The sequence below is a fragment of the Sorghum bicolor genome, chromosome 4, assembly GCF_000003195.3.
Source record: "Sorghum bicolor cultivar BTx623 chromosome 4, Sorghum_bicolor_NCBIv3, whole genome shotgun sequence".
Taxonomy (NCBI): Eukaryota; Viridiplantae; Streptophyta; class Magnoliopsida; order Poales; family Poaceae; genus Sorghum; species Sorghum bicolor.
This window is the reverse complement of record NC_012873.2, coordinates 64,476,127-64,488,614: the sequence shown is the minus strand read 5'-3', so window position 1 is coordinate 64,488,614 and position 12,488 is coordinate 64,476,127. Positions and strand designations below refer to the sequence as shown.

Below are 12,488 nucleotides of genomic sequence, written 5' to 3'. Positions count from 1 at the left end.
CGTCATTGCGTGCATGGCTGGTGCGTTTCTGCATGCTTCCAGGCGCGTGCATGCTTCCTGCAGTAATGACGTTGTTTAATGAGGCCGCTTGACGTCGTTTAATAACGCCAAATTACCGGCCAGCAGGGGCGCTGCCTCCCATCCAAGGCTGCAGTATGTGGGTGTGTCGTAATTATGTTGTCTACTATGGTAATCCTATACTATTATTTATGGTGAGTCTCGTTAGTTGTATAGTATTTTTTTTAAGGAACTACAAGGGTTAGTGATTTTAAGGAACTAGTGTTAAAAGTTTGTGGATAATTTTAAGGTCCATGCTTATTCAAAATTTCTTACACTGTGTTTGTATCTCAACACAATATACATGCACGTAGTTGCCATGTAGTCTTTATTTAGATGTGTAGGATTTGCTACCAACTATTTTATATGCTTTTCATTGGCAACTCCATGTTTATAAATGTGTTCTTTTTAAAATACAATAACAATACATATACAGATGCTCACATACACGCATATATAGTCACTCTTACAAACAAAAGTATACACATTCTACCTTTATGGATGCTTCCGAGAAACCCTTAGACCTTGAGAAGTTGAGATGGACAAAAGTGTTGGTGCTCACTGTGCACATACTTTCCTCTCCTAGTAGATATACACGTGCAACACTATCTTCTTACGAAGTTTTGTTAGGGCATCTATAACAGCCTCTGGTTTAGACGGGCAACCCGACAGGTAGACGTCCTTTCTTCCTTTTCTTTTTTGTTCATAATTGAACAAAGAAATTGGGAAAGATGTTTTCTTCCTCCACGTATCATGAAGTGCGAGCCATAGGGAAGGAGTGAGATGACTTTCACAAAATTATCATACATGTCTATGAAAAATACATAATGTATAAATAATAATGAAATTTTTTATATGTTAATCCCAATATACAACCATATATAGAAATAGTACAAGGTGGATATGACAACATATACAACCATGCTTTCATTTATTCAGAGAGCAATGGATATTTAGGTATGATATAATACATTGTTGAGTTCATATCTCACTAAGTCTCCTCGCAACTGCTATATATCTTCATGTAGAAAAGATGTAAAAATTAGAACTCAATTGTGTTAGTTATTCACTATAAAGAAAACTTAATTCGGATGCATCATTATGCTCTAAAGGTAAAACTTCTAAAAAAATACAAAGATTGATCTAAACACATTTCCTATTAGAGTAAGTATAATATATAAGAGACTGCAAGCCGGCTAAATGTTGAGGTGGAGAAAAGAGGAGAGGAGAAGCAAGTGGTAAGCTTACGGTGAACTTGGGCACAAGAAACTGAGAAACTTTATGAGAGAGACAAGTGGACCCAATATTAATTTTTAAGAGCTAACTACTATGAGTGGGCTAAGAGAAAGCTTCAAAAAACCCTTATAGCCAGCAGATAGTTGTATTATTAGTTTTGCTCTTACATTTGAGATATTTTTGAACTGATGACTCATAGATACCAACTAAAAAGGCTAGCAGGATTAAATAGATGTTAGACAATGAATAAATATGTTCTTCATTTTTAACATGTATGTATAACCAAATATTATTCTAGGAGCTTATAAAAATTTAAGCATACCTACAATAAACCTGCATGATCATGATGATATTCCTCCTAATTCAGAAGTTGGCTTGAATTGCGGTAATACAACAACATTAGTGATTATGAGGCCCTTGTAGTATATATGGATATCTCTACACCTAAAAAAATTTGTAATGTCATGGGTCACCTAGTGATACCAAATCTCAATCTATGTCCGTGTGCCCTCATCTGATACAAATTATCTTTTATTTAGAGCTCACATATTCGAGTCCTACATGGTTCGATGTGAATACTGGATCCACATGTTCACGTCTAATACGAAGTCCTCTGATTAGTGAGGTTTAGTACAAAAATAATCATGACCTAGATACAATGCACGAGCATAGTAGATAGAGAAATATGCGTGCAATGTATTGCTCTAAACTTAGAGCTAGAGTCTCTAAGCAAGTGATCTAAAGTTAAAGTTAGCTCTAAACTTTATCTCAACTCACATTAAAACTTAAAACAGATAAAGTGTTCTAAATTTTAGGAGATTCAAACATGCTCTAAGTGTAGCTAGATACATCATGCGATATGTTTTCACAATATACATACATTACTGTTATAAATTTTCTATAAACATGATTAATTTTAGAATTTACTATGGATATGACTAATTATATTCTTTTCGGGACTCATATTTTAGCTTGAAAAAAAATCATTCATATCTTAGCTTAGTGCCACTTAGGTAAATAGATAGCCAAAACAAAAGACGGAAACCATTCAAAATTCAAAATTGCCCTTAGGAGAGGGGAAACCCCAAGCAAAGCCGTTCCATTCAGTAGCGGCACCCACGCCCACAAGCAGAGCAAGGAAATGGCGATCGCGATCTCGCAGGAGGCCTTCGACGCCATGGTCCGGGAGAACATGGAGGACCTCGGCATGGACCCCGATGAAGCCCTCGCTGACGCCGTTGAGGCGCTCACCCTCCAGTGCGCCGATCTCTCTGGTAACCACTCTTCGTCAGATCCGCACCTCGATGTTCTCTGCACCCTTGCAATCTTCATCCAGCCCCTCGCTGCTTCGTGCAGGGATCATTAAGCGCGTGCCGGGAGAGGCCGCCGCGGCGGAGGTGAGCCCGGTGGTGCGGGTTCTGGACGAACTGAAGGCCTCTCACAGCGCCAGCAGCGGGTCGGAGCAGGATCTCGACGGACTCGTCTCTCTGCTTGATGAATTGCGCGGCCTGTGCAGCTCCGGCGAGGGTTCTGAGAATGCAGCGATCGCGGTGCGGAATGGCGTCGTGGAGGCGCTCGTTGCCCTGTGCGCGTCCGCTCGGGTTCAGCAAGAGAGGCTGCTTGCATCGGCCTTGAAGACGCTGAGCTCCGTGCTCCGTGGTATGACATTGGTGTCCTTGCGGGTCTTCTGAGACGCGTCACTTTGTTTGGCAACTTTCACTGTTCTTCTATTCACAACATGCTTGTACTAATGACTTCCCGGTAGCAAATTTCTTTACCTAGCATGGTAGCATGTGTATATTCCTGGATATTGTGAAGATGCACTTGGAAGCGGCTACATGTTTCTGCTCGGCTGAACTTAGAAGTGCACGAACCTATGAAATGGCATGCTAGAACTAGAAACTTCAACATTTTCAGAAAAAAATGAATTCATTATAATGATAAATTCACCATCCAGTTGCTGTATTCCAATGACTGTTATGGGCATTATATAAACCTCCATCCATATGCAGCTTCACAAACCGCACACAGCTATAAAATGTCTTGTTCTGCTATACCCTGTCACATACCAGTTTTGGTTCTACGCATAGTTATTTACCTCCTTATTATAATCCATTAGTCTTTACTTTTTCTTCATATTGCACTGCAAACTGGTGTTGAGAAAGGTATTGTCCACTCTAAATTATACCCTGTCATAGACAACCTCCATTCTGTTCTAACTTCAGGAAATATTCAATCTGCAGATGTCGCAAGCACTGAAAAGTTCAGACAAAGTGAGGGACCCAAAATTGTCATGGATCTCTTGAAAGGAGGCTCAGAAAATTCAGACTTATTGGATGCTGGATTTAGTGTTGTGGCTGCGGGTTCTGCTGGCAATGAAGTTGTGAAAGAGTCCTTTATGGACCTGAAGGTTGATGAACTCATTCTGCAGGTTATGAAGGATAAATCAAAAACTAATGTGCAAAGCTTGTACGATGCCATACGTGTTCTGTTGACACCTGATGACAACCGAGTAGTGGCTTCTCAGGTGTGTCCAGTATTCACAGTTTTAGTGTTTCACATTGGCAGCCGCACCAGTTTCTATGCTAATTGCTAATATGCGGTGGTTTGTGGAAGTACCTGGCAGTACATTTGCTATGTGATCTTTTATGGAAATAGATTGTGACATGGTAAATAGCTTGTGCTAATACCTAGTTGTGTGCATGGGGTGCTTCAATAAGTCATTTGTTAATAATGTAACTTCTTGATACCATTTCAATAAGAATGCAACAAGAAGCAAAAAGCAGCATTTCAGTAGTCATTTGAATAGAATCAGATTTCTTACTTGCAATTTACTACTAAATAGACTTCTAGTAATGATTAGATACTAAAGGAGCATCTTAACATACTATGAAGTGCTAGGTGTTAGCTTCAGTATTGGGTGACATTGTTATGCCCTTCTTCTTTTTTCTTTTTCTATGCAACCTTACTCAGTGTCATCAGAGCATGTGTATCTCTATTGCAAACTTTGATTCTACATTTGCCTTGATGTGTTTATAGCCCAGTGCATATTTTTCCTTGACATATGGTAATTAAAATATGAACTAACAGATGAACTTGGCCAGGTATATGGATACTCCCGGAGATTCGCTGAAATCGGGGTTGCAGAAGTTCTTGTCAATGCACTTCGTGAGCAAGTCGCTCCTTCCAGCTTGCCATCTGCTTGTGCTGCTTTAAAGTCGATTGCAGTCAATGTAAGCTTTGCAATGTTATCAACTTTAAGTTGTTCAAGCTTCAGTTTAATTAGAAAAATAACTTATTAGGAGGTTATCCACTCTGGCTGCCTGGCAAGTTTGGAATTCAGATTTGAAATAAATTGTATGAATTTATTGCCCTCATGAGAGCCTCTTGAGACTCTTTTTGGGTTTTTTTGGCCTCTTGAGGCCAAAATCCAAAATGAAGAATAACCAACTTTTCGCCAAAAAAATCGCATGGTGTTTAGTTCTATTTTGCAAAATGATGGACCAAAACCCAAAATTTTTTGGGGAAAAAGGGGAACACCCCCTTAGTCTTTCATCTGTAGCTAGCAGCCCCTGGCAAGTCAATTTAAATTTCATGTGGCCAGTATTCAGAAAAATCTAGCGCTTGAAAAAAAAAGACACTCTTGAATAATGAACTGTCAGCCATCCTTGCCATTTCTAATGTTTTTATCATTTTTCATAAAGCAAAAGGTAGCTACACCTATTTGGTTATGAGATGACATAGGAGAGCTTTACCATCTTATGTAATGTGTTGCCACAGGATGAAATATGTCGTTCCATATCTGAAAGTGGTGGAATTGATGTGCTTCTTCAATGCATTGATGAGGCTGGTGAGCAGAAGAACAAAGTTATAGCAAGATCTTGCTGCTCTTTGTTGTCCAAGGTATGGTAGTGTGTTACATCACTGCAACCTTTTCTGCTTGAGAACATTCAACTTTCAATAAACCAAACATCACTCTTTTTTCTTCTTTAAGCTTGCTGCAAGCGATGCAAACAAGTCTGCTATCATTCAGCGAGGTGGTTTCGATAGGTTCCTAAAGTTGACGTCCAGATTTTCTGAAGATCCTGCTATAGTTCAAGAGGTATTATTGAAATTGGAATACTGAAGGATTTCTGTATTGAGATACCGTCCTGAGGTGAATGAATGTGCAGGTTATGTCTATGGTGACGGTCCTCACACTGAGGTCACCAGAAAATGCAGCACGTGCAGTGGAACTAGGCTTTGGAACTCTGGCGATACAGTCAATGCAAAGGTTCCCCTCCTCTGGCCAGACTCAGAAGCAAGCATGCCTTATGATTCGCAATCTTGTTGTGCGAAACCCTGAGAACAGGTATGCTGTGGAACGTACACATCTTTCTTTTTGACATCATGACTTACGCGGAATCTGGCTAACGATGAGATCTCTGGACGCCATTCAAATTTCATTCGCTATTAATGCAGCAAGTTTATAGACATTCTACATCCTAACACTAACATTTGGTGCTGCCATTGCAGGACCAAACTGCTTAATGATGGTGCAGAAAAGTTTATTAGAAAGGCCAAGGCGTTGCACGGAAGCTGTAAAGATGCTGCCTCGTCTGCCTTGAGGGACCTGGGCCTAGACAATTACAATGCATAGACACCGTAGCCCATAGGAAGTCTACGTAGAGTTATTTTGGCCATGGTAGGATGTTTGAAAATTACAATGGCGTGAGTTATCAGGTGCCGCACTGAAATGAGGCATTAATGGTTCCAGTTTTGTGTGCAACCCAACTTCAGGGCTATTACATGGTACTACTACCAGCTGGCTATGCGTAAAATAACTCCATTGCATTGACACAAGGCAAAATAAGCGCATGCACATGCCGGTACCACTCGCCGTTAAGTCAATGGTGATTCACTGCCAAAAACCGTCTGTTACCAAACGCGTCTGAGAATCTGACTGTTAAGTCAACGCCAGGCAATACGTGTCTGAGAATCTGACTGCTCAGTCAATGCCAGGCAAACCGTGTCTGAGAATCTCACAGCTAATGCCAGGCAATACATTTCTCAGACAACATTGTGAATCATGGATCCATGGTTCCTTCCATGCTGGACACAAAAAGGCTCTGGTGTCACCCCAACTATTTCGGTCATCTAACGTAAACCGTCGTGCAAAGTCCCTTCTGTTACCTGAAGAACATAAACCATGAACTCAGAATGTGCAAGCAAAACCATGTACAAAACTTTTCATAATCTAATAAAAGCACATTCAAGAAAAAACAAAGGATATATTGGCTGTAGGTTGTAAAGCAAGATCTGGTTACTTTACCTAAAAACTTTGACTTGCGACCAGAGAATAACTATGAAAAGTTAAACTTGCAGGATCAGCTATTCTCCTACAAGAGAACAAAACAAATCAACACACTTCTGCTCAACAGTATTAGCAGGCACTCGTGCCATATCCAAAGATCCAGACTAACACTTTTATAAGGAAAATAACAGAATGTGGTAGTAGAAAAGTACTTTGTCACCCTTCTCTGATCCTCCTGAAGGTTGGAACAACTTTGAAAACGCCTTCTTCTCCCGATCCCGCCTGTCAGAAATCTGCCAGAATTGCCAGTGAAAATCCAGAAAAAGATGGTATCTTAGTCCCAAGATTCAGAGAAGTTTCCTAAAAAAAAGATTCAGAGAAGTAACAAACCAACCTTCTTTTTTGCAGCAGCAAGCTCTCGCTTAATTCCTCCTGGAGGATGTCAAAAACAAAATCCAGTGGTTTCAGTTGTGAACAAAAGATTAATAACAAGTGAAGAAGACAGGGTGATACACCAACCATCGTTTGGCTCTAGCTCCAGTGCTTGCTTGAAGCTCTCGACTGCTGCATCAATATGGTTGAGTGCCATGCGTACCTGCAAATGTGGTACGATGTGAAACCTGATGTGTCTGAAAGGAGGTTTGAATTGAAAGTGACTATGAAGACACTAAAAGTCAGTCCTACCAATGCCAAGACAACAAGGACATAATACGGTATCAGTAATGGCAAGAATTGTACTTAAAAAACTATGATAGTGTGGCAGGAACGTGACATATAAGTAGACATTCCATCGAAAAGAGCACATGCAAATAAACCAGTTATATTCTCCGCATACATCATTATGTATGAAAAAATCTCCAAATACATATACATATAGAGAAAAAATCATGGGAGAAGTAATGCTTCATTAGTCACAGTTTTTGGCCAAACCAAGCTTATTGCACATACACGACACATGAGGTTATTTGTGATATGATGTTTCAAGTGTAAAAATTTCCACAATTCAATACCAAAGACAAACATTAACCTGTCCTTGTCGGAAAAAAGCTTTCGCATTGTCCTCCCTTTCACGCAGTGCAAAATCAGCATCTAACAAAGCACCCTCGAAATCTCCCAACTTCAGTTTGCAAGCCTGAAGAAGTTATAACTGGCTTCAATATACTAGCAAGACAAAGTGTTTGCACATCTAACGAACAGCTCAACTGTAGGTACAGTTGAGGAAACACTGATGATGCAGAAAATAGAACCTTGCAAAAAGTTATACTACAGAATCAGAAATCTGTGCATGAGCAAGAGGCTGAAACAAAACTTACAGAGCTATTTGTGAATATAATTGACTTTGTTTTTCGCAGAGCGGTGCTCCTCTCTGAGCATAAATAGACTGTCAGGACTAAAAGCAAAATGTGCGCTGATCTTTAATTACCAAGCTTTTGAATAAACAAACTGAGCAGTGATGAGAAAAAGGGAAAACTACCTTCATCAATGTCTTCTTTCTCCCAGCAAAGATCTAAGTACCGCATAGATTTCCTGTATTTTCTGAGCGCTGTCTTGTAATCCTGTTTCTGTATAGAGGCAGTAGCAAATGTTGCAACATCCAAAATGATTTAGGTTTAGCAAACAATTTGGCTAAAATCAAAACACAAGATATGCAGACTGTAGCTGGGTTTTCAGAGTATCTAACTTATCAAGTGGAGTCCACTAATGTGTTCACAAAATGCTGTGTTTTGAAATTGACATGAAGTTCATTAGCTAACTGCATGGCTTCTAGTTTGCTACTAACCTGAATAGCCTAATAGTGACAGTCTGCCACAGTTGAATCATGCATAGCCTTAAAAAGAGTACATGACATAAGATGCAGTCAAGAAAAGAAAAGGAACCTTGAAGCTTTCATTTCCAAAAGCCTTTGCAGACTCCACAGCATCCATCCACCAAGAAATTTCTGCAGGCTTTTCATCGAGATCAATCGGCCAATCAGGATACATGTCACCATCCTTGAAAAAATTTACAACTCCATCATTGGAACCTTCTGGAAGTTCTCCACAATCAACAATAACAATATCATCAGTCGGACGATCAGCTTCATCAACAGAAATATGCTCCATTGCACGAACCACCCCCATTCCTTTTATAGCCCTTCCAAAAACAACATGATTCCCATCCAGGTGAGGTGTTCGGGTGGTAGTGATGAAAAACTGAGACCCATTTGTGTTGGGGCCAGCATTTGCCATTGATAGCATCCCTTTTCTCTCATGCTTCAGGGTAAAATTCTCATCCTCAAAATTCAATCCATATATCGACTGCCCCCCAGTTCCATCACCAACAGTTATATCTCCGCCTTGCACCATAAAACCCTTGACTATGCGATGAAAACATGAGCCCTGAAAGTAACATTTTTGGTCGCAAGAAGCATTTAAGGTTGTCAGGAAAAAAAATCTTGGAGGTTAAAAATCTAGGCAGAAAAACAGACATCAATTGGCAGAGGACAAAGTGGAATTAGTTGTCGAGAAAGAACAGACCAATTCTGGTCTATATAACAAAGTCTTACCATCATCTTTCTTTCAGCAAAGGAATGAATAATGATTTATTAAGTCTGAAGGAAATGATTATGCACTTCTACTAACTATATCCAACTAAAAATCATAGACACCACCAAGCTCTTACGAAGAAATGGTAAAGCAACTCTATGTCGGAGTCCCCACCATTACAAAGTACAAAGCATGGAAGTCCCACTAAGATAATTGCACACTGGATACATGTACTTGAAAATAGCAGAGTGGAAAGGGTAGTCACTATTGTGTCAATTATGTATTTGAGTAATGCTCATGCATCATCATTCCAACACAAGATTTTGAAGAATCTCAGCTTTTAAAGTGACAATTGACAAACCTCAGTCAAAATGTTAACCATCTCAAACCAAGTAGGCCATATCACACCACACACTGCCAAAAAACACCGTCCACACAAAATGTTAAGCACAGAAAATATATTTGATAGGCCAATGGTATGTCCGTATGTGTGGCCTTTCAGGAAGTACTTCAGACTACTAGAAAAGAATGCAACTATTGGAAGGACAAATGCATGCGAAGTGTGATGAGGTCCAAAATGGAGGTAGGGCCATGTTTACCTGTACCAGCACTAGTGTAGGCAGTACTACATCAAAACCAGTTGCAAAGCAGCACAGCAATTCAGATTTCACAAAAAAAGAGAGGCAAACAACATTACAACCAAACAGTCCTAATAAAGACCCCCAAAAAACGAGTCCATCGAATCAAAGCAAAAGGCCATGGAAAGAGAGCATTGAATGGAATAAAACAAAATCTACAAACTAAAACTATAATCGCACGCCACTTGCACATCAAAAACAAACTAGGATCGGCAAAATCGCGTTGGATCAAGTTGCATTTAGTACATCTGCACCGATCAAGTTGCAAGTACATCAGACCAGGCTCCCAGAGCCAGGGGTACTTTCACTGACAGTAAAAAGCGCACCAGAAGCTGACTGCTGCAACAGTCGGCGCGAAATCATTGTACTGGTTCATGAGTCACACCTGACGAAGTTTTTTACAGCTAAAATTCGACCGAGCGAACGTTAGGAGCTCGGTAATTACAGAATTGAGAACCAAATTAGTCTCGACCAAACCACTAACCAAAATTCCAAAACCTAATTGCTAATCTTCGAATCGCACTAATAGAGGACGAACCCCAATTCGACCAACAAAATCACACGACTCCCATATCGAAATGCCTACACTACCGCACTAAACTCCGACAGGCAACCGCACCGCATATCAAACCCCAATCCCCTGCAGCCGAAAACACGAAAAAAAAATGCACACGGGAGCCAACCGGAACAGACCTTGTAGTGGAGCTTCACGCCGGTTTCGGCGCCGACGCCCTTCTCGCCGGTGCAGAGCGCGCGGAAGTTCTCCGCCGTGCGCGGCACCACGGAGGCGTAGAGCTCCACCACGATCCGCCCCTCCAGCTCCCCGCCGATGCTCACGTCGAGGAAGCACCTAGGGTTCCTCGCCACCACCTCCTCCACGGCCACCGCCTCAGCACCCGCAGCCCCGGAGCCCTCGCCGCCGTCATCCATTGCCACGACAAGCTGGGGAGGAGGAAGCAAGACCTAGCGCCGGACTTGTCAAGGCGCGCGACGGTGGCGGCGGCGTGAGCGAAGAAAAGCGAGGCGACGATGTGTTGGCTGCAACACTGTTGCAGCTTTGCAGGCTCGAGCGGCGTCGGGCGGCGTGGTCAGTTCAAAAGAGGAGGGAGGGGAGGGGAGGGGGAGAGGGGAGGAGGGACGGAGGATTGGGAGGGCCGGACCGGACAGGACAGGACAGGACAACAGGCGAGGACCGAGGAGGGGCAGGGGGGGCTCCGCCTCGTGAGGTGTGGGCGTTAGTTTGTTGCTGCCGGCTGGGGCGGTTAGGGCCGATTCTGTTGGGCCTAGACGACCACGGTTTTTTTTATTAACAGAAAATATATGTTTTCAGCCCATGATATGAGATCACATCACATTAGCTATAAGAGGATAGAATGGATAATTAAAAACCCTAAATCTTGTTTAATCTTAGAAAAAACTTGAACTTTGTTTTAGCTTAGAAAACTATTAAACCAGATTAGGCTAAAGACATGGTTGGATACAAGAGCTAATTATTAGCTAGCTAATACTTTTGTTTAAGTATTAGCTCTAGTGTATCCAAATAATAGGGCTAATAGATGAGCTATTTTTTAGCTAAGTTAGTTATTTTTAGCCCAACTAGTTACTAGCTCTAGCTCATCCAAACAGATCCTATGTGACAAGGACTGCTTTTATTAGTGATAGCATTGCTATATATTATCCTTTTGTTTTTGTTTCTTCTAAAATTTGTTTCTATATTGTTGTTGTTTGTGGTTTTATAAGTCATGTCATCCACACTTGACGACAACACACTATGCTTTCTAAACTAATATGGTTATAGATAGAATCAAGTGTCACTGATCGACATGATCAGGTGATACTAGTGTACAGACTAAGGTAATCATAATAGATACTAGTAACAAATAAATACCAAAATAAATCCTTAGATGACTCAAATAGTTCCAAGTTTTGGCTGACATTGCACTGCCGGAGGCAATAATGCATAAACAAAATGTTGCAAAAGTTACGGAATGTTAAAAATTCGACTATAACTAAGAGAGAGAAAATAGATTAATTCAAGGGTTGATGGAGGACTAAAGGATGTTTCCTGTATCAATTCAATGTAAAATGGCAATCGGCCATAAACTTCCATGATCTTGGAGACGATGGGCCGAGAAAGGCACAAGATACGCATCAACGATTCATCGGTAGGGATAAAAACAGACACACAAAAATCCCGTCCCGATCCGGTCCATTTTTCTATTTTTGTTCCGCCTCTTTTTATATTTGTGGGATTCTATTTTTATATATTTACAAAAATAGGAGGGGTGTTTTTCTCTAATTTTGTGGGAACCCGTTTTGAAGCTGCAACTTCTATAGGTTGTTCTAAGTTAAATTTTTAAAATTTTGACCAAATTTATAGAAAAAAATGCTAAAATTTATAGTAAAAAATTAATATCATTAGATTTATCATAGAATATATATTTTCATAAGATACTCATTTTATGTCATAGATATTGATGCTCATTTTTATAAAGTTGGTCAAAGTTAAAAAAAAGTTTGACTGAAGTTGGGACAAAGGGAGTATTTAGGATGTCTAACAATTATTTATCCTTATATTACTAATTTACAATCATGCATATGTTAACACACATGGCATGAAAGTGAATATGTTGTGACTTTTATAGATACATAATCGTAACTTATTTTTCACAGGTACCGTATTCCGGTGTTATTTTTTTAAGAAAATGTGTATGGAGAGCGGTTATGGAAATTAAACTG

At 40.5% G+C, this 12,488-nt stretch overlaps 2 protein-coding genes across 2 annotated transcripts; one reads left to right on the top strand and one right to left on the bottom strand.

Moving 5' to 3' along the window:
- Window positions 2,340-6,142, top strand: LOC8075188 (armadillo repeat-containing protein 6). Its single transcript, XM_021458624.1, has 8 exons — window positions 2,340-2,567; window positions 2,650-2,952; window positions 3,537-3,820; window positions 4,398-4,526; window positions 5,074-5,196; window positions 5,288-5,395; window positions 5,466-5,644; window positions 5,809-6,142. The coding sequence occupies exons 1-8, from the start codon at window positions 2,435-2,437 to the stop codon at window positions 5,930-5,932; spliced, it is 1,383 nt and encodes a 460-aa protein (XP_021314299.1). The 5' UTR covers window positions 2,340-2,434; the 3' UTR covers window positions 5,933-6,142.
- LOC8078906 (peptidyl-prolyl cis-trans isomerase CYP40) lies at window positions 6,175-10,923 on the bottom strand. Its single transcript, XM_002452824.2, has 10 exons — window positions 10,443-10,923; window positions 8,464-8,964; window positions 8,061-8,148; window positions 7,900-7,952; window positions 7,614-7,718; window positions 7,106-7,181; window positions 6,981-7,018; window positions 6,799-6,879; window positions 6,605-6,671; window positions 6,175-6,465 (listed from the first exon to the last, which is right to left on the bottom strand). Exons 1-9 carry the CDS (start codon window positions 10,677-10,679, stop codon window positions 6,660-6,662), a joined length of 1,191 nt encoding a protein of 396 aa, XP_002452869.1. The 5' UTR covers window positions 10,680-10,923; the 3' UTR covers window positions 6,175-6,465; window positions 6,605-6,659.

What these genes read in the sequence shown, in the direction of transcription:
- LOC8075188 (XM_021458624.1), top strand. Translation starts at nt 2,435, where the DNA reads ATGGCGATCGCGATCTCGCAGGAGGCCTTCGACGCCATGGTCCGGGAG. An exon ending in CCAGTGCGCCGATCTCTCTG is followed by an intron (nt 2,568 to 2,649) that starts GTAACCACTCTT and finishes TGCTTCGTGCAG; the next exon opens with GGATCATTAAGCGCGTGCCG. An exon ending in ATCCTGCTATAGTTCAAGAG is followed by an intron (nt 5,396 to 5,465) that starts GTATTATTGAAA and finishes ATGAATGTGCAG; the next exon opens with GTTATGTCTATGGTGACGGT.
- LOC8078906 (XM_002452824.2), bottom strand. Translation starts at nt 10,679, where the DNA reads ATGGATGACGGCGGCGAGGGCTCCGGGGCTGCGGGTGCTGAGGCGGTG. An exon ending in GAAAGAAGACATTGATGAAG is followed by an intron (nt 7,953 to 8,060) that starts GTAGTTTTCCCT and finishes ATTTATGCTCAG; the next exon opens with AGAGGAGCACCGCTCTGCGA. An exon ending in TTGCTGCTGCAAAAAAGAAG is followed by an intron (nt 6,880 to 6,980) that starts GTTGGTTTGTTA and finishes CAATTCTGGCAG; the next exon opens with ATTTCTGACAGGCGGGATCG.